The following is a 26,706-nucleotide window of genomic DNA, read 5'->3' on the forward strand; positions in this document are numbered from 1 at the left end:
CTGTCAATGGACAAAATATTTGTTATAACCAAGAAATGTACATTATACTACTTACTAGCTACTCACATATAATGGTATTTGACTTAACAAAAAAAATCTGATAATTGATTTTCAAAGGGTATTTTTCACTGCATTCTTATACCACTCCTGCTATTGAAAGAATTAGAGTACCTTCCCTTTCAATTAGCAGTTAGCATGGTAGGTAAGAACAAGCATCAAGAACAGATCCTTGCACATGATGAGCTACAACTACGTATCTATATTTTGTGTTCCGCTCTCCTTTTGAAAAGGTAAGCACAAACGTTTTAGAAGTAATCAAGTTACTTTTCCTATTAGTGTCTAATACCTCACAATTTCAGAGAGTTTTAAAATTTAATTTATAAGGCATCATAGGTGGTACACAGGTTTACTGTTTTATAGCATGCAAAACAAAATCAATCTGATGAGAGAAGGCTCCACAGTAAGCAGTAGAAAATTAAATAGGAATATTCTATTTCGAAATAGCTTAAGTTACTCAAAGCTTAGAAAGAACTAAACAGAAACCCCATCCTCAATTATGCACGCAAGTAGTCCCATTTAATCAAGGGAACGATTCAAATGCAGGAAATAAGAGCGTAAGTCATAGTATTTGCAGGGACACTGCCTTGTGAACTTTGAAATAAATAAAAAGTAGTACCTAATGCAAACAATCATTTCTGCTTTGTGTATATACTTTGATATAAAGTAACTGTATCATACAATTTTTTCATATTTTTCCACATCTAAAGATTAAGTTGCTTACAAATTCAAATATATTTCATACTCTGAGTAAGCTTCTACAGGTTCCAACAACCGTTTAGGTATGATTTATTCATACTTAAAGCAATAACATCTACACATATATGCATTATAAACAAGGGCGTCACTGCAAACTGCAACCAGAGCTGCATTTTTTCAAATCTCTATACTGACATCATGCTGTCAGAATTATCGGCCAAATCAGGACTAAAAAGGCATTCAACACTACTTTGCATAAGGCAGCTATGAGCATGGATTAGAACAGCCCTTCCAAAACTGTAGTTCAAAAGAATGCAGGGGAAAGCAAGGGGGGGGTAAGAGAAAAGGAAACAAAAAAAAGAAAAGAAAGAAAAAACGAGTATGCATCTACCCTTTCCATGTCTTCTTCCTACCTTTTTTCCAGAAGCTATATTTACCTTTTATATTTGCTCAGACATAAATAAGGTAACAAGGTTTAGGTGGTAAGCGGATACACTACTTGTGTACAAGAATTTTTGAGGGGACGGAGAACGCTTAGGAGATGTAGCTGTGCCAAGAGGGATGGGAGGGAAACCAAACCCTATACTTTCTAATTCTTTGGGATGAAGTTCCTTTTCCTCTCTCTAGCTACATATTATCTACCCTTGGGATTTTAATATTCTTTGGCTGGGAAGCTCTAAGTTATACAGGACTACTTAAGAGAGCCTTACCTTGAGCAGAGATGCTTTGCCTTCTTTTGTAAGCTTTTTCAGTTTTGCTGCAGCAGCTTTTTTGCTAAGTTTTGTGCCTTGTTCTGGTTTCATCTTTTCAAGAAGCTTCTGACGCTTCTCCTTTTCTCTTAGTTTCATACGTTTACGAAGCTTTTTCTTTCTTCGTTCTCGTTTTTTGTCTGTGGCAGTCTTTTCTGCATCTGTTTTTACATCACCAGCTTTGTTCTTTTCCTAAGGAGAACAAGATCTCTAGATCCATAAGCGTGCAAAAGACTCACTTCACAATACTCAAATCTGTCTTCAGGTTTCCATTATTTCAAGTGTTTAGCCAGCTCAGGGCGATGCCACATTAAGGCAAAGGCCAAAAACTGGCAAGAGTTGGGAAGTGAGATTTGTACAATTGATCAAAGACACGCCAATAGCTCTTCCCTATTGTCATTTAGCTTTCCCCTTCCAAATACCCATAAAGATGTTGGGAAAAGTAATTACCATCACATAATAGCCAAGAATAAACCAAAGCATAATATTATGGCCTAGTGTAGCTAAATAAAATTAACTCTTTCCCCTCCTTCCAGTTATTAAAAAAAAAAAAAAAAAAGCACCCTCCACCCCCCAAAAAAACCCCCAAGCACCACCACCACAAAAATGCTAGGCAAGAAGGTCCACAAGGTGAGGAACCCAGGGTGGGAGGGGGCAGAATTCTCCCATTGATCTGGCAGCCAGTACACCCTTCTATCAACAATACAGATCCTCTCCAGATCCTTACATGATTTTTGTTTATATTTACCTTGATCTCCTCTGGTGCTAAGAGAGCAGCATCACTAACAGCAACAGGTGCTACTTCTTCCATACTTATAGCTGGAAGGTTTGAAACTATTTTAACTTCTGGCACAGGCTAGAAATAAGGAAAGATATTCAGGACTGAGCACACCATCTCACAGCAGCTTACAGCTAACTGAAGATACCAAATATTTGTTTAGAGGCAATTATAGTGCATTTAATATGAAAGAAGAAGCAGCTCAATAACACTCCATGTTTACTTTACTTTCCATTTCCCAAATATATTTTAAAGTATCCATTTTCAAAGGTGGGGGGGGGGGACAGACGACTCCAACTTTATGAAACTTATGTACTTACTGGTTTGGGTGTGAAGTGGAAGTTACAAAGCGCGTCCAGCTTCAGGAAGAGTGAATCCATCATTTCCTGAATTTCTTTGTGTTCAGGATTTTCTTCCTCTTCAGTCTTTTGCTGCATTAATAACACAATGTTACTGCAACACCATTCATAAAGCTATTTTACTTTAGCAAGACTGATAACAGCACAATATACAATTCAGAGCCATTTCACTGGTGAACACTCAGACAAAGATTGAAGTACTTCCATAAAGCTGAAAGGAGAGTTAGCAGTGCACTAATGAAGATATAAAGTTATGTGATGTGAACTTCAAACCAAAAGAAAACACACTGCTTACGTTACCTGGTGAAGTTTCATGTATTCCTGCTCATAGATCTCAGCGAGACTCAGTTTACTCTTTTCATGATCCAAAGCGATACGTTTCTTATATTCAAAAGCCTCCTCTTTTGGTTTTTCTTTTGGTACTACATCATCCCATGCCTGAGAAAGTCATAAATTAATGACGAAACACAACTACAGTCAATTATCAGGTGCTACAGCTTATTTAGAACATTTTCCATATTACTTATCTGACACATTAACTAGTTTATGCATGTGGCTTCCCAGGAACTCATGAAGTCTCACACTTTTGTTTGGAAAAAAGTAATAAAAGACTTATAACTCTAGCTTGCCTGCTTATTTTTAGTGAATCAGGGTAAAAATTGTATAACAAATAACAAATGTGTAATCTTCTTAAGTTCTTAAACACTCTCTCCCGTATGTACCTTTTTTTTTATTCAACTAACAATAAGACAACAAGGTGTGGGATACAAATCTTCTATCAGTGGCCTTTAAGAAAAATAAACAATTGAGTTTTGGTTAGTATTCAGAACGCTCACAGCGCTACAGTTACGGTCATAGACAAAATTTACAGACTGGCATTATATTCCAAATAAACTCCTTATAGTTTTATCTGCAAACACTCATTTTTTTGAAGCACACCAAAACCTCACACATAACAGGCACGTAAAAAACAGAGCTCCTTAGAAATCTAAAGACACATTCATCAAGGCAAAAGACTAAAACAACCAGTTGCAGAAATTAATTACGATAACTCTACATCTCATATTTTAAGAGCTTCAAACTCATCCTTGGAATGTGCCCTATGAATCAAGTCTATGAACAAAATAGGGAGGAACAAGCAAGATAATATTAACCTCATCCAATATTCTCTGTTTAATGATATCTTCAAGCTGAAAAGTAGTTTCTTCTGTGATCACAGGTGCTGAGAGGAGAAAGAGAAGAATTTTAAGATTAATGTTTCTCCAGCAAGAAATACTTTTTGTTCTATGAAGAATAAACAACAGAAAAAGAAAGTAAAGCCTTAACAAAAATGTAGTAATTGAAGGTGAGGTAAGTAAATAATGTTTTCCTCTATCTTGAAAAGAGTAATCATAGTATGTAAGGCTTGTAAATGACTAAATCTGCCACTGAATTAATGAACTGTCAGTTAAGCTAAAAATGAACAAAAAAGATTATAGCTTCCTGTAGTTTCCACCATGAAAACGCACCACCTCAAAAATGCACCGAGAAGTGTAACTTAGCGTTTTGTTACCCTGCTCTTGAGTCACAAGTGTTTTCAGCAAGGTCAAAGGAAAGAAAACCCACCATGGTACGCAACATGCTTCAGGAAAGCCCACTCTCACTACTTACGCATTCGGACTGCATGGTCAAAAAGCACGGTTTCCTCCAAAAGGCTGTTTTCAGGTCGTTTTTGTCCAGTTACTTCTCCTTTAAGCTGCCAAGGTTTCTCCTCTAACAACTCTTCTTCTAAACTTTCTATTCTTTTTCTCATCTGAAAAACACAATTTCCTAAGAAGTTTAAAACATAGAGCTCACAAATAAACTCAAGGCAAGAAATTAATAGTTATTTCAGGTACTTCTAACTCCTCTTCACATAAAGATGAGGGAATATATGATTGCATATATATCTAATGTAGATAAGCCACTTTTTATTTTTCTTAATTTGTAAATAGCCTTTTCATATTTGCCAGACTCTGAACAAATTACACAATCATTTAAAAAAAATATATATATTGGCCACTGTTTCGAAGTATTAGCAAAATAAAGAAACAATTACCTTTTCCTGTCTCTTCTCAAAAGAAGACTTGATTTCACTGGGATCGATGCCTTTCTCTAATTGCATATCAGTAACATCTTCTGTCTCACTGTCATCTGGCAAACTAAAAGTAACTTTTTTAGAGGCTTCTTTACTTCTTATATTCTCCATCATCATTTCATTCATATCCTCGACCCTGTAACATTAAAATTTAATACAAAATAAAGATTGAAAAGCCTCTATAATTTTTTTCAGGCATTAGATGTTTACCTGTTGCAACTAACCCACAGTTAAATACACTAGGCTTTCATTGAAACCTAAAGGCAGGGGACACTAGGGAAACTTCTACATATTAAAAAAAATAACTTTCAAAAACTGAAGTTAGAGCTATTAAATGATTTATTCAAATAAATATCAAGAAACAATATTCAAAATTTTGGTAAATAAACTACTTTTTAAATAAGGTGACAATGCAAACCATGAACATACAACAGATAACAGAGAATGGCAAACCATGACCAAAGTGAGCCTGGAATTCACACTTTATTTTCTACTTCCCTTCAGTGTAAAATTACAAGGACATTTTAACTGCAAATAATGCATATACTTACTCAGACATGCTTTCTTCATTCTCTTCTTCAATAGCACTGTCTGCTTCCTCTTCCTGATCATCTTCAACATCATTAGCTACTAAATCATCATTGTCATCAACTGGATCAAAGAAATCTTTGTATGTCAAGTCTCTAGAACTTTTAATTGGCTAAAAAAGGGAGAAGGGGGGGGAAATCAAACAAACCAAAACTGTTAGACTGACAGAAGTCTAAGGGTATCCTGTCGTTTAAAGTCTTTAGCACCTGGGGAACAGCACTACTTGTGTAACAGCAATTCAGTTTACTGAAGCTGTGGTGGGGCATCTTTTTCAAACTAATCTCTTTTACAAGCATTTAAAATATTCTACCACTTAAATTAATTTCCAGTTTCAACATATACAAAGTCAAAGAGCAGTAGATTCTGCCGATTACTCATTGGAATGCGTACGTGTTCCCTTACACCCTGGGCATAGTTCTTACTTGCTAGTGAGAATCTCTGGTAATATTAAAAGATTTATTTTTGAAACAAGTACTCAGCCACTTAAGTTAAATCAGAGAGTTATAAAGCCATGTCCCTGAAAAGATAAGTTGCCAAAAGCCCTTTGCTCTGCATCGGTCACCTTAGTGATCTCTAACTGCCAGATGTCAATGCTGAGTGGCACATCTTTTTCATCTGCTGGGTCACAAATTCTACAAGGTCACTTATTTCTTATGACATACTATCTCTTCCTTTATTCATGCAAAAACCCAAGACCCATCTAAGGAGAGACTGTAATAGCAGGACGGTATGTTCTTCTACACTAGGATGTTTTGTTACCAAATATTCATGTCAAATATATTATTAAAGTAAAGCTTCAGAAGTAATCATCAGTCATCTAATCAAATTTAACTTGGTAGTTTCTACTCCGAGTTCAACAACTTATAGTCACCCTAACAGATACCAGATCTTGATTTAAAGGAAGAGAGAGATCAGAAAATTAATTTACTGATATTCTTACTTTGACTTCAGCTTCTTCAGACTCTTCTTCCTCATCATCTGAGATGATGTCTTCAAAATAATTAATATCTTCTTCCTCCTCCCTGTTTTCCTTCTCTGCATATTCTAAAAAAGCTTCCATCTCAGCCAATTTGAAAAACTTGTCATCCACTATAGATTTTCTTCCCATTTTTTTCAATGTGGTTTCCTTGGCTGTTTTAGTTTGTTGCTCCAGTGCTTCAATATCAAAGTCAACATCAGAATCCTCATCACTGTATTTCTGCATTACGCTTTCTCTGAGTTTACTTTGCTTTTCTTTAGCTTTAGTTTTATCTTTTGTATAAACATTCTTCTGTTCAGTTTCTGCTTCCATTATGTTGTCTTCCAATTCCTTGTCACTGCTGGTCTCTGCATCAGAGCCATCCTCTTCCTGGTCTGAGAGAAGGCAAAGATCTTCATCCTTGGCATCCCTTGCAATGGATTTCTTGAAGAAATCGAGAACTGCATTGTTCTGGAGCTCTAGCTGCTGCCAAATCTGTTCTTCATCAAAATTTTCTATCACCAGTTCTTTTAGAGGACCCCCACGAACTATATTACTTCCCAGAGCTTTATTCAAATCATAGAGAGTCTTTGTTAACGCTCTAAAGTCAGCAGCCAGTCCATCTTGCACACTAAGAGTAGAAAAAAAGTTAAGAGCCTTAAAAAGCACAACAGTTAATATTACTGCAGAATTTACCAGCTTTCATTCATTTTACACGTTCCATTAAGTTAATCACATGGCCACACTGCAGCTCTTTTTATATCTGCTTAGGTGCTACAGAATAGCACCTTTCACCAACTACTGCTGTTGCTTAACTTTCTACACACCTGTTGGACTACTGCTACTAAACATTCCTAGAAATAAAGCCATTATAATTATTAAGCCTTTCAGCTTCATTACACTTTGTGTATGAAGTAGCAGCTGGACAGAATATTCTACCCTTCTATAGTTGCATCTTACTGTACCTTGATCGTATTTAAGCACTCCAGACGTTTTGGGGACGTGAATAGTATAGCACTAAACACCTCAAACATCCAAGATACAGACCCTTGGTTTTGGAAAAGTAATTGTCTTCCTCCACTACCTTACTCCTCAGCTTTTATGTTTGGGTAGCTTCTTCCAGTTTTTTCTCTAGAGCTACCAACGCTTCAGCACAGCTGGCTAGCACAGAAACCTCCGTTTCCTAGTTCCCGAACGCTGACGAAAGGAATAGGATACTGCGGCAGCCGCGGCAGAAGCCGCGGCCAGGTCTCGGCGCCGCTAACAGCGCGTTTCAGGAGAGCCCGGCGGCACCGGGGGGAGCTGAGGGGCGCCGGCCGGCACGAGGCCTCCCTCCCCGAGCACCGAGGCCTGCACAAGTCGCAGAGCGCTACGTGCACGTACACACACACACACACGCACATACACATCCCCCAGCCCCTGGGGAGCCCGCAGCCCGGCGGTACCTGAGGAAGCGCTCCGGTCGCGCCGCGGCGGCGCCCGCCACCCTGAGGCACGTCTCCAGCGTCTTGGCAGCCGCCATCTTCCCGCCGGCCGCGGCGCGTGGAGCAACCTGGCACCGCCTCCTCGAGGCCGCCGGCTGAGCGGTCCGGGCGACTCCCGCGGCCGGCGCCGAGGTTCCGCACGCAGGAGTTCCGCCCCGCCCCGGCCGGCAGCATTTCTGCCCCCCGGCCCGCGCTCCTGCCGCGGAACCGGCTCGTCCGGCCGTGCCGCGCCCGCGTCCCCGGGTGCCCTGCTCGCGTCCGCACCGAACCGCAAGCGGGGTATGGCAGAGTCACCTGCTAACGGCTGCTGCTTCCTCCCCTTGGAAAAGCGTGATATTGCTTTAGATTGGATGTTCATCAGCCCTGAAAAACCTGCTCTAAATATAGTAAAGCTACAGTCATCTTACTTTGCAGTTTTGTCTCTCTGACCTAGATACCAAGGGCTATTTTGGAACGCAATTAGCGAGCACTGCCTAGTGTTCAAGTGGTTTGTTACTGTACACCACATAGCTTCCTTAAAGTTTATTTTATAAAGTCAAATTAAGCAGTACACCCACAGACCCTGGTGAAGAAGCTGCTGCTGCCGTTGGGGGAGACGATCCCTTCCTCCTCCATGCTGCGAAGCGCGTCAGCAGGGGCTGCCCCCGGGCTGCACGCGCCCGGCCTGCTGCTGCTCCCAGCCTGCGGCCGCTCAGCACCCCGTCACAGAACCGTGACCACCTTCAACTTTGTTCTTGCTGTTGCCTCTGCTGTTCCTCTGATGCTTTCATGTTTCCTTCCTACCAAAAAAAGAAGTCTTTTCAGTGCACAGAAAACAAAGCCCTGCTATGCAACTTCTGTGCCTCCTCTCACTGGCACTTTGCACCCTCAAAAAACCATTGTGTGGAGCGGGGCCCAGCCGCAGAAGCACGAGTGTGGCCTGTACCTGTGCTTCTCCAAACATCGTAAACGTATCTGACACTTGACAACCTGGGTTGGAAGCAGAAGGTGTCATATATCGGGACTTTCAAATACCCATTTGGACCACTGATTTTGATCTGCACTTTTAGTTATTGGGATATTATCAGATTTGAAATGGCACAAGCTGTCCATCCACTTAGGATGTACCCCAGCGGCTTGCCCCTACGCCCCTGACACCACAGGGACGGAGCACCAGAAGACAGCCTGCTCATTGTCCCGAGCCTTTTCCACAATGCCTCAGTCAGAAAACTCCCTCTCGCTGCAGATGTCCCTTGCTACAGCCGGCCTCTTCTGCACTTTCTGTCCGAAATAACGGCAGTGCCCGGAGCCGCCCCTGCAGCGGCTCGCCGCACGGCCGCCGGAGCCTTCTCCGTCTGGGAAAGGCAGCGGGCAGCGGCGGGCCCCGGCCCCGCCAGGGCTCGCCAGCCCCTCGCCGTGAGACAGCCACCGCCGCCGCCGGTGTCTCCTGCCACGACGCGCCGGTGGCGCCGGTCCTACAGAGCCCGGGGCTGTCACCGCGCCGGGGGCTCCGGGCCCGGGCGCGCCGCCAGCTGTGGGCGGCCGGGGGACGGCTCGGCCCCGCCGGGGACGGCGGCAGGCGGCTGCTCCCCCGCGCCCAGGCCCCGCCTGCCTGCGGCCGGGCTGGCTGCGAGCGGCGGAGCGGCGAGATGGCGGCCTCCCAGGGGCGCGCGGCAGCCGGTAACGCGGGGCCGGGCGGGCCGGGGCGGGCGGCGGGGCCGGGGAGGCACGGGGCGGCCGCGGGCCTCGGTGCCCGCTCCGGCCTGGAGCGCCTGCCCCGCGGCGGCGGGCACTCCGCGCATGGCGCCGGCCCTGCCCGCCGCGGGGTGCGGGAGCGGGCCGCGGCTCTCCCTGGGAGCCTTACAGGCCCCAACAGAACAGAATTGCTCCTATAAATAAAAACAAGGTCTTCTGATCCAGGCGACAGCTATATGACCAACTGACATTGTCTGGCTTAGAATAAACTTAGGCAGCAAACTCCAAGCTTAATACTTAAGGCGCAAGGAGGAGCTTGTCTTTTTAAGGTGCAACTTGGAGGTCAAATGCAAAATCATTTCCCATTCATTATAATTATCTGGACTGCTCACTCTCTTTATAGTAAGTAAGGGCAGGTTAAACTCACTGTACCTAAACCACTTTACTCAGTAGCCATAAACTGCAGGAGAAAAGTGAATGAGAGACTCAGTGCTGTCAGTGATCCATCAGTGGGATAGTGGGAATGAAAACACCTTTCTGTAATTGCGCTTCGATGGAAGAAACCACAGCCGCAGCAAAGTGAGACTCAGTTTCTAAGAACTACGGAGCCCCTGTGATTCCCAAAAGCCGCCTCCAGCACAGAGCAGAGCAGCGCTATGGCTGCCTTACGGGCTGGCAAAGTTTCCAAGATGCTAATGCCACCCTGAAGTTGCTGGGATGTAAGAATGGCCAGACTATGCCCTTCCTCCCTTTGGTCCGGAGAGCTAATACACAGCCCCTGCATGACAGACTCCCTATGGCGGCAGCGTCCTCTCCATGCTTGGGAGTTTTTCTCAACCTGAAATGGCTGACAATAGAGCGGTGCCCAGTGACAAGGTTCTTACTGCAACCGACGGTTGTGTAACCTCCCCGTAGAGAACATGACTCAACTCAGTTGGATTTGGCCGGCGTTTGACTACTTAGCCATTTAAGTCAATGAACGCTGCCCCACATAAGGAGCTGCAGGCCTACGAATAAACATTTGAAGGATGAGTACTTTAGATTTGTTACTTCGTGTTCAAAACCTGCTGTTACAGAGCGTAAGCCTCAGTTGGTACAAGGGTACATGTGTAAACTCTGATGTGCATAACACTAGTAGATCAGTCAACCATTAATAGAATAAAACCCAAATAAATCAATTTAAAAATATTCTTCAAATGAAGCTGAAGAAGGTAATATACGTTCTGCAGTATCACTGAGGCTAGGAAGCCAGCAATCATATATGAGAGCAGGGTCAGCTGAATCTTCTCTAAAGGACAAATATCTAGAAAAATTCAGCTTTGGTTGTCAGTGTCTGAAAAATGAAGTCTTAAAAAAAAAAAAAAAGTAGGAGCAAATGCCATATATACCAGGACAAGCAACTGCATGTGTGAATTTGGTCAGCCTATGCCAGTTTTTCAAGCAGGACAGATACTTGAATAGATACTTTGTGACAGTATCCATTGGTTTCAAAAGAAGCAGAGAAAGTAATTTTTTTAACATTGGAGAAAGTTAAGAATTACTTGAATAATTCTGTAAGTCAGTGGAGGAATGCTTTTGTGAGTGAAGAATTTAGCCACAACAGTTAGTAGGACTAGTTTTGTGATATATGCATAAACATAAGTGTTTCTTTCCTGAAACATGAAAGTGATGGGGTTTCAATCTGATGTTTGCTGAAAAGCTTTCTTTTTCACTGCAGGGTCATCTTTTGATTACTGGGTTAGAATAAGAAGATTAGAATTTTAAGTAACTAATCTATACAGTTACTAATCTATATAGTGCAAGAAAAACACAAATGCTCTTTGTCTAATCTCAGCCAATTCATACTGGTAATTATGGGTTTAAAATTAAAGCTCTATATGCATATGACTAGAGCTAGGATAAATTCACAAGACTTCATAGTATAAAGTGAAAAAAATCCCCAAACCTGCTGAAGAGTCCTCTGCCCCTACATACTCATAGGAAAAATATATAGACTTCTACCACCCAATCCATTAAGTAAGAGGAGGAAATGGAGAGATGCGTAAATAATAGTGTCATATGAGTGGGCATTAAGGATTTTTGACTTTGCAAGAATCCTAGGAATATACTTCACTTTTTCTATCTATCATCTTTCCAGGAAATGCCACAAAAACCAAATGCTTCTTGGGCAGAACCCAACAGAAATAGCATTTTCTATTCTCTTTGCTATTGCTTCAGTAATAGCTGAGTAACAGTCTGTGTCTCTACTTTCTGTCAATTTACTTGAAAATAGACACAATAAAAATTAAATTATAATAACCATGTAGTCTTATGCCCTATATGAAGTACAGCAAGAATTATACATGGGAGATGTCAAAAAGAATGGGAAAAATCTTGGCCTTTCCCATCAGTAAAGATTGCTTGAAAAATCTACATTAGTAGTATTTCCACTGAACTGTGGTCTGTTAATATTTGGAAGAAGGAATGAAACAATAAAAGGCTCTAGGAAACACAACAAATGCTATAGTAAGTGGTCCTTATCTTTCAAAGGATTTTTGTCTTTTGGAGAATACTGACCTCCTCTAAGTGGAAAAGTATCTTTTGCTTCAGCAAGAATTGAATCAGGTCTTCAGAAATTATTGTAGGAAACAGAGCTACTTAGGTAGAATCTTGGGTGGACAGAATAGACTGTATGGCGGGTGTTTTTGTTTTGGGTTTTTTTAATTTTTAATGCATTATTTACTCTGGTGATCTGGTCAAACTGTAGTCTAGCTAATTATCCATGCCTCTAACTATGCCAACTAGATACTGCATGGTTTTTATTTTACACATTATAAAGCATTGCATAGCATTGCCTCCTCAGGAAATTGCTTTGTTCACCCCTGATACAGCTGCATTTAGATGGCAAGTCTATCTACAAAATAGTTTCAGCATAGACATTTGAAAAACAAGGATTTTTCTTCTGTGTAGAAGTTGCTAGGGTAGTTTTTTTAACGTGTAAAAAGTTGAAACGTACTTGGAAATACTGAGTTGCTCCACTATGCCAGTATGATAGCCTAAAGGTAACAAGTGAAAAAGAATTGTCCAGAACTTCTGGCTGTGATGAAGGAGATGACAGGAGGTACTGTGTGAAAGGCTGGCCAGAAATACTTCAGGGCAGTTACTTGCAGAACTGGACAAGTTTCTGGAAATTATGAACGTAGGATGTTGATTTAGTATTATCAGATGATTCTGAATAGACTTACTTTTGTGATACTAAGTCTTTGGAAGTATGTACATTGCACATTGTAATTTTAAGTCTCAAATACATGCAAACACTTCTTCCATCACAGCACAGTGCTCAGAAAGGCTCAGATTTAAGGACTGCATCAGTTGTCTTTGTGAAGAAAAATGAACTGATAGCTGTAGAGTCTTGAATTCCTGTGAAATGGTAGTTCTCAGTTTCATACACTGAAGCTAGCTGATTAATTACAGCTACTACTAACCTTAGTACAAAGAGTCTGAAAAAAATGCAAGCCAGGCTATCCTCAGTGTATTGCAATGCATCCAGAATCTCAGTGCATCCTTGGCACAATCTCTTAGCAAAATAGCACATTTGTGAATTTAAAACTAAGAATGCCTCAAAGACTTCCAGAATGCTAAGATGCCTCTAGCTTGGCCTTGAGGCATTGGGAACTCTGACATGGCCTAAAGCAAACTGGCATGAAATTAAAATGTGGCTTTTATGAATATATTCTTTCATCTAATTCTAATTCTGGTGCTAGAAACAACTGATATGATCACAATTTCTCCCCCACCCCCAACCTCTTCAGATTCTAGTACTCTGACAGATTAATTTTTAATGAAATTCATTTGTAAGTATCCTCATTTTATATCTTTTTTTGTTATTTTTAAAAGAAAAACAAGAAACCCTAGAACTATTTGTGAGCAACACAGCAATTTGACACAGATAGTGCAAAGTTCAGTACTGCCTTGTCAGAGCAGTCTGTGAAGAGTTCTGTAGATATCTAAGCAGTTTTTCATGGCACTGAGTTTCTCCATGACTTCTCCATCTTTTGTCTACATGTCAGCCCTTACCTTTGTGTCATATGGTCATCCAATATTTTTTTATAATTACCTTTTCATTTATGATGAGCCAAATCATATTATTTTTCTTTTGTAAGTCACACTGAAGTCAGTGGCACTAGTTGCATTAAAAAAGCTATTATGATTTTGACCTTTTAAAGATAATCTTCTAAATTGCTATTGGTCAGTTGGACATTATGTTGTTCACAGTATTCAGAACTGAAATATTTCTAAGCATCTTGAAACAGATCAGTGAAACTAATTATAAGATCTGTAAGGCATGTGAAAAGTAAGAAGGGCAAATGACTTAATCACTGGAGAAAGAAAAAATAAGAAATCCATCTCAGGAGATTTTAGGATTCCTTAAGCCTCAGATGCAACATGACATTTCTTTCCTTGCTGGAATTAGTTCTGACAGCTGAGAGCTCAAGTCTTTTATCTTTTGGATCCTGCAGTATCAGTTCTGTCCAAGGTTTTGTTTTGGTTTTCTTGTTTGTTTCTTATAATTTTTAGATGTATAGGCATATCCTCATTTCTTTCTCTATTTTGTAAGAAGCTCTGAAAAATACAGAAGTCACTTTTAAGTACATTATACAGTTGACCACTACATTTGGCCATGTAGTCGTCTTTTTAACAGGCATATGTAAGCATTTACACCAAATTTATGTTTGTTTGTTTGTTTGTTTGTTTTTAAACTTCTGAATAATTACATACATAATTACATAATTTTCATTGAGCTGTTAGTACTACAGAATAATTCTTTCCTTGGTCTCAGACTACCTTCAGCTTTGCACACTGGTGTGCTTATGATGTAGGAGTTACATAGGCCTCATTAAAAGGGGAAAAAGCAGATATTGATACTTTCTCAAAAGCATTATATCAGTGCTATTCACTTTTTTCAGGACTTCTTACCAGATTGCAGACTTCAGCTCCCACAATACGAACTCTGTCATCATCAAATTCCTCTTCTCAAAATGTTCCAAGCTGTTTGTGGAAACTGGGCCGACTTAATCATGTAGCAATTGCAGTACCTGATTTGGGGAAAGCTCAGTCCTTGTATAAAGATGTGTTAGGAGCACAGGTGAGCGAGACTGTTGCTCTTCCGGAACATGGTGTCTACACTGTTTTTGTGGAACTGGGAAATACAAAGCTGGAACTTCTACATCCTTTAGGAGAGAAAAGTCCCATTGCAAACTTTCTGCAAAAAAACAAGACTGGAGGAATGCATCATATCTGCATTGAGGTACTTTAACACAATATATCACATAATAAGATAGAGATATTAAAGTATGCATCATTTTTTCATAGGTTTGACCTGTGTCAAGAACAAATATATAAGGCTGTCATACTTGTGAGAATTTATGTTGCGTAAGAAGAAGTCTTAGAAGTGCCTTTTTTCTGGTTTGGAAATCACAGTTCGATTTCATGAGCTATGTGATGATGTTTTCCTCTTTTATGCTATAAAGATTAAATTGGGGAGGAGAGGGTTAAGTATCCAGTGTGGAAGGTGGACAAGCCCAAGGGCTTGTGAAGAGTGTTTGACAGGCATCAACTTCCTGACATAGAAAGGACATACACTGGAAAAAGATGGAGTTCTAAGTTTAAGCTAAGGCATAGTTCGATTTTCAGAAGTTTCTTCCTGTTTGGTATTTGTATACAGAAGTCAAAAAAGATTGTCAGTCATACTTACCAAACAGCAATGAAAGTAAAAGTGATTTCCAGTAAGACCGAAAAAAACTCCAGCCCTCTGTAAGACCAGTGGTACTTAATTATAGGTACAAGAGAAAGAAGTTCTAGGCATTTCTCAGCAAAAAAAGGTCAGAGCTCCCAAGGGTTTCAAGTATACGTAATCCCTTTTAAGATGTTTCAAGAAATATTTGTTACCAGCTGAAATTGTTCTATGTAGATTTCCATTTTGTATGAGAGATGATGTTGTTGCAGGTAAACCAAACATGGCTGTCAAGGGAAGTCATACTGTTAATTATGAAAACTGAGAAGAATGGGACATGCTAATTATACCATATTGGACAACATAGAAGTGTTGTGTTAAAAAAGAAAATTTATAACTGTATACAGCAGGTCAAGCAAGCCAGGAGTCATAATCTAGCAGTTAATTTCCATTAATTGGGTGAGCTGGTGTTACTTGCAGCCAAATTTTCCTAAATGAAGTCTTGTAACTCACTAATATATTCTCTATGCCAAAAAAAAAAAAATTAAGAAAAAGATTGTCCTAAATCCCTCATGTTTGTCTCCACATAAAAAAAAACGGAAGATTATAGACTAATTTACATGGAGAAAAAAGCAATCCATTGTTGACCTGCTGTTTAAGTGGGACTGAAAAGAGATTTGGTCACTACCGTAGTCAATCAAAAAGATATTAATCTCCCTCCTCCAATTTTCCATTCTCCTCAGAATTTCCATTCTCCTCAGAATGGAAAATCTTACAATTTCAAAGATATGTCATCTTCTGAAGTTGAGCAAAAATAGTTTTCAGAAGAACTATAAAAGAACTTCAGTGTCAATTTGAAACGTTCATTTGAAATTTAAAAAATATTTTGTAGAAATGTCATTCTATGAACAATTTTATTGCAAAAAGCTGAATTGTAAAAATTCTTTCCATACTGGAGAGGAAGCCTGACAAGTTTATCAAAATGCTTTTCATTTCTTCCCTATGTCTTATTATTCAAAGGAAAATTTTAGACAGATGTTTTGATAAGGAATTTGTTTCAGACAAAATAAGCATTTTATGAAGAAATTAAATTATTCCTGACCAGCTATAAATTAATTTAATACCTGCAATGAAATGCATGCTGGACACTTGGTAGAATAAGCCTGATACTCTCCTAACACGGATGCACCCACAGGCTTTCCACTGTTCACTCTCACTGCTTCCTTGGGGATGCAGTAATTCGTTCCAGCTGAGCCCAGACACAATTCCTCTTCTGGCCATCTCTGCAGGACAAGAGCAGCAGCTGCAGTGGCTTTTCTGCTTGGGAAAACAAGCTGGAGGGGGCTATGGCACCCATTATGTGCGCTGTTTTATTTTAGATAAAACTTGACAGTCATTTCTTTTTTTTTTTAGCTGACTGGTAGTTGCGTGTAGGAAGAACTGTAGCAAGTTCAGAATTTCATGAACAAAACTGCTGCAGATGAGTAGGAATTAACTGATCTCTGTTCCTCTGAATTAAAGCTAGGTATTTCCTTCTTCCCTACAATGGCATCATGCAAGTTTATTCATCAAGTTATGTCCAGACACCTCAGTCTTGAAAAATAGCAATGCTATTATTTTAATTCTAGGTCTTTATTGATTATTGACTATTGGATTTGCTAAACTGAGTGCTAATTTTATTATTTCAAAGAATGAGTGCATTTAAAGTTTCGGAAAATTCAAATTTCATCTGATGACATCAGACTTAAGATCACATTATACAGCGTAGCCATGTTTTTGTTAATTACACATTTCTGCAGGAAACTGTACTGAAATATTATGTTAAAGGCTATTGTTATAATTAAGTTCAATAGGAAAACCAGGTCATATTCTGGGTATGTTTCTGATAATTCCAAGGTTTTTCTTAGGAAACTTTATGAAGCTTAACCTATTCAGGAGGAGGATATATAAATCTAAAAGGGACTTTCCTTTTACCTCCTGCCCATTACCCTCCCTTTTAACCAGCATCTAATGAGTCAGTGTTCTGTCATCAGTTAGACAGGGAGGCATTCTTCTTTAGTTATTGATAGTTTGAAAGCAATATGATCTTCTTAGTAATAGTAATGCAGCATTTAGATTATTTATGGAGATCTTATAAAGTAACAACATAAAAAAATCAATGGGCTTTGTGCATGAGTGATTTTTGTTTAATAATTTCTTAAATATACCACAATCTATTTAAACAATATTTTATAAAATCTTCAAATAACAAATGCAAACTTCTGTAGGATTTTCATTTTTAAGACTAGATATTTTTAAAATGTTTTCTAATTTAATTCATTTTCAGAATTGTATTAGAATTTAGAAATAACATTTTAGTAAGGAATTATATTATTGCTCCTAAATGTAGAATCTGCATAATACATTGTAATATGTTAATTTGTTTGAACTGTATTTTTCTTTTATAAGGTTGATGACATAAATGCAGCTATGACAGAACTGAAGGAAAAAAAGATACGAATATTGAGTGAAGAGCCAAAAATAGGTGCACATGGCAAACCTGTGATTTTTCTTCACCCTAAAGATTGCTACGGAGTCCTTGTGGAACTTGAGCAAGCTTGAGCTGCAATATTCATAAATAAAACAATAGATTCGTTGTGAAGTTACTGAGCTGGTGCTGGGAGTATTGATGTTGTATTCAGTCTTTAAAAATTCACTGTAGTTCCTGTGGATTAAGTACAGCTTTTGAGTACTGAAATAGTGCTACAGATTTAGGGTCGTTTTCTTTTTGTTGTTGTTGTTGATCTGATTTTCAGAATTAGTATGTTGACATTTCTTCAATTCTTTGTGATTCTAAAGACAAATACATGAGCCAAGTTACATATGTAACATAGTAATTTACATTCTGTTGCCTCATGATTGCAGCATGGTTTTACCTCTGTAACCACAGAAACTGTTACAGTTTCTAGGTCATCCCACGTTATTTTGTTCTACATTTCAAGAGCAGAGACCCACTTCTTGGTGACAACAATATAGCTTAGATATTCCCTTTAGAAATAAAGGAAAAAGGAACATTGTATTTTCTGTGTTCACCATTCACTGTCTGTGCTTCACACTGATTGATTGGTTCATGTAATAAAAAAATCCTTACGTTATTGCATGGGTGTCCACAATCAGTAAATAAGTGTCCCTTGGCATAACAATTAGTTAGCCAAGGAAGTTACCATGCATAAATTTGTTTTATGAACTCTGTGGATATGCAGACAATGCGAGAAAAGCACCTGAAATGTATTTCAGACTGTAATGTACTTGTCACATTTTAGTTTTTTCAGGTATTGACTATTTGTTTTTCAAGCTTTATCCATAGGAAGATATTTGGAAAGACCTAAACAAATAACAATTAATCTTTTCACTTACTTTATAAATATTGCTTTCCTATGCAAAAGCACTTACAAAATCAGTGGAAAATAGAAGCCACATAAGTCTTCGTTATGTACACTGTCTTGAACATCAGAAAGCATGCCAGCATACTTATGTTTCTGATAGACTGCAGTCACAGTGTGTTGACTTATTCACGGACAGACTTGGCTTTATTGGTGTATGTTAAGCAAGCAATGTTTGTCCTGAGACATTATTTTATAGGTTTGTTTTGACATGTCAGCTGTAGAAATTGAAGACTTGCTGTTTCTCTCTCTAGTTTTCTTAATCCTTAAAAGTCGTATTTTTTCCTAGTTAAACCACAATCTGAATTTTCTGTTTACCTACATCTTTGCATATACAGTGAATAGTTTCAGCTTGATATGAAGTAAGTTCATTTTAGTCTAGGAGAATTTTTACTTAATGGAAATGGAGTTATTTGTGTTCTGTGTCATGTTTGCTACAATAAAATACAAGTACAATGTTGACCTGAGATTTAAACAGGGCTTTAAAGACATTGATGCTTCCTCATGAATTTTACTTCTGAAAAAAACTCTGCACAGCCATGCATTTTTTTAAACGAGATAGTTTTGTACTCAAAATAAATACTCCTTCTGTCATATTTTAAGAAAAATACAGTCTTCTGCAGGGTTCTTGCATTTCATCAAATCACTGTTTAGAGGGTAGTTTGTGATCTAAATTCGAAATTGTTTGAGTTTAGAAAACCTAAGGCTCATGATGGAAAAGCAGGATGATTTGATATTCCTGAAATATGATTCTGCCATTCTAGGAGACATTGTATTAGCAAAGCTGCTGTTGTCTTTCCATTCTTTCAAAGACAGGGAGGCATCTTTTCTGCAAAACTAGCATAGGAATGCCAAGACTAGAAGCCTTGCTGGTTACATGTCAAGATAATTGAACAGAAGTCTTTGAACCTAATACCCTTAGTTTGGTGCAACAGAAAGCAGGGCAGTCCTCCCTAGGTTCATACTCCATTTCTTTGTCCTGTCTGAAGGAGATGGAATTTTGTTATTGACATTGATACACTCAGAGTAGCAGCTTGATATAGTACTAGGCAATGGAGATTTTGAATAAACAATACTTACTCGCCTCATTGTGCTCCCCAACTTATTAGCAGAAAAAGATTTGTAATGCTTTTAGCTAGTAACCAGCAATTTTCCTGACTGACTGCAGTGGGGTTGCCTAGCACTAAGTCAGCTGATGTATTTTGTTCATCATAACTAAGTCATGCTCTTATCTCACTCACAGTCTGTACATTTCATCTGACTCCTCCTAAGGTGGAAGTCAAGATATTAACAAAAAAACCCAAAAAAACAAACAAACAAAAAAAAAGACTTTAGGTTTGTAAAATTAGTCAATACCCAAAACTGGGGCATGCTTATTACAAGCTCTTACTATTTGGTGGGATCAGGTCCTCTTACTTGTCTGCGTATGTGCTGCAAGATATAAGAATTTCCACCTCTGGAGCTCTAGACTTGGAAGGAATAGCCAAGAGAGCTGGACAGCTGAAGAATCTGAAGATAGCCAAGACTCATTGAAAGAAGTTTCCTGTTCATAAGCCTAACCCCCATAGACTTCAGTGGGAACAGGATCAGCCCCTGTACTTGTAACAAACTTCTAGTCCTTCATCTTAAACAAGAGAGCCTTCACAAGTCATTCTTTGTTCTGACTTTCTAAGGCTTTCCAGGGGGTTTAGATATATGGGCCTTAGCCTTTGTCACTGCCATCGTTATAAAAGGGGAATAACATAAAGAAAAACAGTGGAAATTCAGGGATGGAAACTGGAGCAATAGAGAACTGTGATTTGTTTCTACCAGTGGAGGGACACTTAATGATGTACCCCTGTTGCATCAGTATACAACTTCTGTGAAGAACAACAGTGATTCAAATAACTGGAGCCTGATTAGCTTGGAAGGGAATTAGGCTTTGACAATGGGTATTTGGTTAGGGTTTGTTTTTTTTTTCCCAAAAGGTACAGTGAAGCCTTCTTTTCTGATCATGTCAAGCTTTTCAGAAGATGAAGTGTTAATATTTTGTCAGTAAATTTTGTCACACTCTGGTCATTTTGTCAAGTGCAAGTTCCCTGTTCCAATCTCTCCATGTGCCTTTTTTCCCTTCTGAGCTCAAGCATGTTCCCATTGTATGCTGCCTAAGGCAGACAAGACACATTTTTCTGGACTCCATCAACATTACTCAGGCAGCTAAAGGGCTCATAATTAAATGATGCAAAATATCTTTTTTGACTTCCTCTATGCAATCATCAAGTCTCTCCTAGGTGGGAGGAAGAGAACAGGCTGCAGAATGAATCCCATTCTGTATCATGAGACAAACCTAGAAGCAAACTCAAAAAGCTGAGAAAAGAACTAACTACGTGGCTTTTAAAAGCAAACCTTACAGTTTTGCAAATCTGCAAAAACTCTGGTCCCATCATGCTTATACTGCAATAAATTCACCTGAATTAAAAAAAACAAAAACCACTGGGTATTTCATTCTGAATTCAATTGCTTTCATTATTACCATATTTACCCAATTTATCACAAGTTTTGGAAGAATGTACTCTATCATGATGCCACAGCTACAGTGCTTAATACAGTTAACAGAGCCTGAAAATTTAGAAAGCTGTGAATGAATTACAAGAGGAACTGAAGATGGCACTTGCTTCTGCAGACCACTTACAGGGCAGATAATACTTCTGAGTTTAATGCTGAGACTAGAGTTTACTTCCTTAATGCACATGCAGAAGCATTGCTGTCTATTGTTAAGGACAGTCCTTGGATTTGGACTTTATTGCTAAGATAGATGAACAGAAGTTGGTGTGACCAAGGAAGTCTCATAGAAAGACCAGGAAACATGGAGAAGTTTACAATATCTAGTTGAGGTACTTAGAGTAGGTGCTCTGAATCATTCCTTTGGTGCTTCATTTGATTCTCTCCTTACAAGAAATTCTTCCTGTAGTGATCTGTCTTGGGTTTGTTGGACTCAAGAACCCTTAATTAAAAGTTAGAGTTAATTGTTTCAATAAACACTTCATTCTTTTACCAAAGCAGTTGTCAAGCTGGGAATACCGCTTTTGGTATATTGACTGAGAAAGTGAAAACTTCCTTTTATATATATGAGGCTATTTCATCAAGTTAACGATTCTGAGAATTCATAATATGAATTAAAACATGATTTGCCAAATGTTTAAACAACCCATCTACAGATTATATATAACCTTCTGTAGTTCTGTGTAAAACATACATGCATTACAGTTTATGTAATATTTGAGCCCTCATTATCTTCAGACGAGAACCAAAATCAGTCAAGTAATTAGGATATAGAAAGGGATAGATGAAAAAGTCACCATAGAAATGCATGATAGAAAATAGCCTCTTAGTAGCAAATGGCTACTCTGTAGTTAGTGAATCTTAACAGAAATCTTAACAACTAAACAAAAAACAAGAATAAAAAAACACAAAATGGTGTTTCCATGAAGGCCTTTGCATGTACATGGAATTTGACTTGGTGCTAAGCAACTGGTATAGCTACCCCAGGGCAAACAAAAGCACACCAAGTTGGACACATAGCTATTATAGTGAAAATTGATATCTAGCTGATTGGAATGCAATATAATTACATTAAGACAGCTTTTCACTTTTGCGATCATGAGAAAGGTTACTTTTTACACTCAAGAATAGCTACAAGTCTCAAATTTGCATACTTATCAGCAAGTGCTGTCATAATTGGCCTAAGAGTACTTGATCTCACATATGTTCCTTTATATACAAAGTAATCACCATCACCTAGCTGCAGTAGAAAGATCTAGTAGTTTCTAATAAAAGGCCTGAGGAACCAACTATGTTGATCATTCACCGTAAGAAATGTTCTTGGAGAAACCCACCCACTTCAGTAAGCTTTTAAATACTACAAATCGCATCTTCCATTTTTAATCTTTATGGGGGGATCTATGTGTTATCTGCATGAGGGCATAAAAATCATGATTCGATCTCATAGATCTGGCCATATGATGGAATGTGACTAAGTCCAGTGATGTCCCCTACTGTAATGTTCAAACTTTTGGTGTTTAATTTGATTTTTTTTTGCACTGGAGCACCTTGAGCAACAGGGAAACCTGAGGTCATTAACTAGCAGGATTACATAGCTAGCATTTAGGAATGCACTTCACAGAAAAATGGTATGGAAGACTTACAGAAAACAACATATGCTATGGCCCACCACCGAAGCAGGGTCCCTGGGTGTACAGACCGCCGGTGCAGGGTGGCCTCGCCACGCATCACAGCAGGACTGGAGGCCTCCAACAAACATACCTGCCTACCGCTGCTGCTTGAGGGGCTCCTGAAGAGCAGCCGGGCGGAAGGGTTGCTCCATCCTGCAGGCCGGGGGTGCAGGAGCGACGCGCCCCGCAGCCGGCTCTCCTCAGCCTCCAGGTCTGGGCAAGCTTCTCCACGGGCACGTGTGAAGCGGGCGCAGAGCTGGGCCTCCAGCCTTCAGGATCTGCGGAAGAGCATATTTGACAGGTTAGTCCACATCACCAAGCCGCCCGCTTTTTGTGCCATTTTGTGAGAAACTCGGGGGCGTACAAACACGGCACCACCTCACCGGCCCTCTGTGAGGCAGCACAGGGAGTTCTGCCATTACTTCTTCCAACCTCGCTGGGAGCAGGCCGAGCAGGACCCTGTGAGCGGAGAGCGACGCCCGCGCTTGGGGGCACGAAGGCTGGCAGGCAGGGCCGGGGGCAACCGAGCGGTGGGGCGCAGCGGGCCGGGGCGGGCGGGCGGAGGCGATGCTGAGGAGAGGCGGGGGACTCCGGGCCGCCCCGCCGCGGCGGCCCGGCCCCCCTGAGGCGCCGCGGCGGCCGGGCTATGCGCCATGCAGGTTCCCGGGCGGCCGGCGGTATTCTCGCACGCAGCTTCCCGGGCCCACCAGCCGTCTCGGTGTGTGGCGCTGAGGCAGGCACACAAAAGAGCGGCTGCAGCTGCCCCCGGGTCCCCGCCGCGGCGCGGGGTGGGGACCGGCCCCGCCGCTGCCAGCAGGGGTAAGGAGCGGGGGCGCCGGGCGGGGGACCGGCGGCCGGTGGACCGGCGGCCGGTATCGTCGCCGTCGCGGGGACCGGCGGCTCCGCCGGCTCTGCCGGGGGTGGGGCGGCAGCATCCCTGCAGCTCCCCTCAGGGGAGCGGGGAGCCCGCGGGGCCGGGCGGGCGCTGAGGGGGCGCCGCGGCCACCCCCGCCCCGCGGGAGCGCGGCCGTTGCTCCCCTCGGAGTCGGGGCTGGGGGCTGCCCGCCCCGCGAGCAGCTGCCCCCGCCGCATCCTCATCCCCAGGCAACCGAGCTACCCGCAAGGGGACGGAGCCGGGGTGAAGGGGAGCCCCTGCGGCATGGCGTCGCCGCCGGGGTGGTCGCGGTCGGCGGCGCGGCGGCGGGGGGCTCCCGCACAGGGGGCTGCCGCACGCCCACATGTCCCCGCTGGCACCGAGCCGCTCTTCTGCCCGCTGTGGCGGGGAGGCGGCGGCGGAGGATCCGCGCCGCCACCGCCTCCTGTCAGCCGTTGGAGAGCTGGCAACGTCTCCCCAGAGCCGGGCTGCCGTTGGGGACGGCGGGTGCTCGCGCTGCCGGCTCGCCATCAGCTCCCTCTGGGGAGGGCTGCGAGCTCTCCGCTCAGCCCGCCATCCCCACCGCCTCACCTCGGCTGTGCCTTAACGCCTGCGTTCGGTAAAGCAGGGACCGGCAATGCAACATATGCATAATGTCTGTGTTTTGTGGAGGGCGGGAGGCTTAAGACTCTGCTTGTCTTAACAGAGTCAAAAGAAATGCGAGAGGAGCCCTCATGTAATGCAGCACCGCTAAGAGTTTTTATTTGTTTCTAATTTCATGCCTCCAGTGTAGCAAATGGATCAGAGCTTTTGATCCACTCTTTTCCCGTTCCCTTCATCATGAGGTCTGGAGGGAAAAAGCTGCTTAATGAAGAATACTTGATTTTTGTTGGGATAAACAGCATGAGACATCATAGCATGCTCTGTTTTCCCCTTTTTGAACAGTTTTTTGAATACGTGGGGGGGGGTTTGTATTGCCGTAACAAAAGGGGTGGGGGTGGGGGAGAGGAAGGGAATGCTGCGTTTGGAGCTGCGTCTTGGAAAGGCAAAGACTGGCTTATTTTGCCTCAACTAGCAGTCTGCGCTTTCAGATTTACGTACTTTGCATCCTCAATGTCGTTTTGATGGTTGTTGCATGCTAGTGAGGGCATACAAGAAAAGAAATTTAAATAAAGACGAGATCATACAACGTTGATAGTACAGAAATAATGGGCATTGCAATGATGTTTAAGGAAAGTCTTAAACTACTGTGACCAGTTTGGGTAAAAAATGCAAGTAGTGTTTCAGTTGTATTACCTGGTCAAGGCCACCCTATAATCTCCCAGGAGGGGCTGGGAAATCCATTTGCAGAAAAGGTATTTCATGTATTATGCCGTTTACCCAAGAATCCCTCATTACTTAACCAGCAGAACTGAAAAACAGAAACAACTGCTATCATAGTTTTATGTGGTTGTGTGTAAGCAATAGTATTTCCATGTAAGGTAATTTTAAAAGGGAGGAATTTTAGTGTAATTCTTTATTGCCACTTAAGTAAAAATACAGTATGTGCTGGTTATCTGTATGTTGAAAAGCATAAGACTGAAGTTTATGTTAAAGCATAAGATTGCAATTTATCACTGTATAGTCCAGATTCTCCTTCATATGGGACAGACAAGGATGAAAGAGCTTTTCTTTCCGTATGTTGTTCTATAGGTACTAAACTACTAAAGGGGAAGCCACTGCCCTTACTCCACTTTGGGCTCATAGGATTTCAGGCTGCTGACTTGTCCTTGTAAACCTTGATTGTCAGCTTCCTAAACCTAAATTCTCTGATGGTTTAGCCCTTATCTGCACTTGCAAATATCTAATGCTATTTTTAAAAATGCAGTGTTGCCTCTAATCAGCAGCTGCATTATTGCTTCCCCTTGATACTCTGATCATAAAGGAAAAGTGTTCTTGAAAAGGCCATCGCTGCTCAGCTCCTTTGGTCAAAGACTTATGATTCTAAGGAAGACTCCTGAAAAGCATTTTTATATGGTTACTTGGTTAATGCCAGTTCAGATTGGAGACTGGACATGAATTTAAACAAGAGCTCTATCTTTAAAAAGTGACCTTTGCTGTGAACATGAGGAACAACTTCAAGAAGCATAATTTTACCATCTCTCCCGCTGTTCTGATAAGAACATTTGCTAAGAAGTAATTTGTGAAAATATCATGGTTTAAACCTCTTCCAGTTTATATTCCTGTGCTGGAGGTAGAGAGATCTAGCAAGAAGTGATCTGTTCCAGGCTACCAGCTCACAGAGAGAAATACGGAAGATCCTGGTTTTGTCTGGAACGAAATCTTGGTTGTAGCCTTTGAACACATCAAGTTTTAGGTGCTTTTGCAGACTTTTTATATCCATTTCCCCTGTAATCTGTGTTTAAATAAACAAGGCAATGCTTTCATGCTTTAAGCCATTGCAATGATAGAGGCTGGGGAGCAGGCCTGTCAAGAAGGCCCAGAGGTCCTGACGGACAGCAAACTGCACGTGCACCAGCCATGTACCCTGGCAACAATGATAGCCAGGAGCATCCCAGTCTGTATGAACAAGAATACAGCCAGTAGATCAAGGGAAGTCTTGATCTAGAGGGGAAGTCCCCCTCTACTTATCATTCAGTAGACTGCATCCAGTTTTGGTCGCCCGTGGTACAAGGAAAATATTAATGAACTGGAGTTCCTCAGAGGCCACCAAAGTGGTTGGGGCTGGAGGCCAGGCTCTGTGAGGAGAGTGCAGCTTGCTCAGCCTGTAGAAGGGGAGGCTTTGGGGGGACCTAACAGCAGCCTTCCGGTACTTACAAGGAGGTCTTCTGGGAAGTGGAGCTAGACTCATCACAGTGGTATGTGGCAGAGAATGGGAGACAATAGGCATATGTTGAAACGAGAGGTTCAGACTGGATATAAACAAAATCTTTTGCCCCACAAGGACGATCATACATGGGAACAGGCAGCCCAGAGAGGTTGTGTGGTCTCTGTCCTTGGAGGTTCTTAAGACCAGACTGGATA

At 41.3% G+C, this 26,706-nt stretch overlaps 2 protein-coding genes across 2 annotated transcripts in view; one reads left to right on the forward strand and one right to left on the reverse strand.

Moving 5' to 3' along the window:
• FAN1 (FANCD2 and FANCI associated nuclease 1) overlaps positions 1-7,882 on the reverse strand; it is a 33,072-nt gene extending 25,190 nt beyond the window's left edge. The window contains exons 1-10 of the mRNA XM_082322431.1: positions 7,750-7,882; positions 6,287-6,935; positions 5,310-5,458; positions 4,720-4,894; positions 4,293-4,434; positions 3,797-3,864; positions 2,943-3,080; positions 2,604-2,714; positions 2,254-2,361; positions 1,467-1,697 (exon numbers count right to left, since the gene is read on the reverse strand). Coding sequence (XP_082178557.1) covers positions 1,467-1,697; positions 2,254-2,361; positions 2,604-2,714; positions 2,943-3,080; positions 3,797-3,864; positions 4,293-4,434; positions 4,720-4,894; positions 5,310-5,458; positions 6,287-6,935; positions 7,750-7,826 — 1,848 coding nt within the window. The 5' untranslated portion in view covers positions 7,827-7,882. The remainder of the gene's footprint in view (positions 1-1,466; positions 1,698-2,253; positions 2,362-2,603; positions 2,715-2,942; positions 3,081-3,796; positions 3,865-4,292; positions 4,435-4,719; positions 4,895-5,309; positions 5,459-6,286; positions 6,936-7,749) is intronic.
• Positions 7,883-8,549: 667 nt separating this feature from the next.
• On the forward strand, positions 8,550-19,149 carry MCEE (methylmalonyl-CoA epimerase). The gene is made up of 3 exons (XM_082321207.1): positions 8,550-9,447; positions 14,409-14,749; positions 17,624-19,149. The coding sequence occupies exons 1-3, from the start codon at positions 9,417-9,419 to the stop codon at positions 17,774-17,776; spliced, it is 525 nt and encodes a 174-aa protein (XP_082177333.1). The 5' UTR covers positions 8,550-9,416; the 3' UTR covers positions 17,777-19,149.
• Positions 19,150-26,706: the final 7,557 nt, after the last annotated feature.

This window comes from Platalea leucorodia, assembly GCF_965183815.1.
Source record: "Platalea leucorodia genome assembly, chromosome: 9".
NCBI lineage: Eukaryota > Metazoa > Chordata > Aves > Pelecaniformes > Threskiornithidae > Platalea > Platalea leucorodia.

Coding starts and splice junctions, on each gene's coding strand:
- MCEE (XM_082321207.1), top strand. CDS start 9,417: ATGGCGGCCTCCCAGGGGCGCGCGGCAGCCG. Junction 9,448..14,408: donor CCAGGGGCGCGCGGCAGCCG/GTAACGCGGGGC, acceptor CACTTTTTTCAG/GACTTCTTACCAGATTGCAG. Junction 14,750..17,623: donor TGCATCATATCTGCATTGAG/GTACTTTAACAC, acceptor TTCTTTTATAAG/GTTGATGACATAAATGCAGC.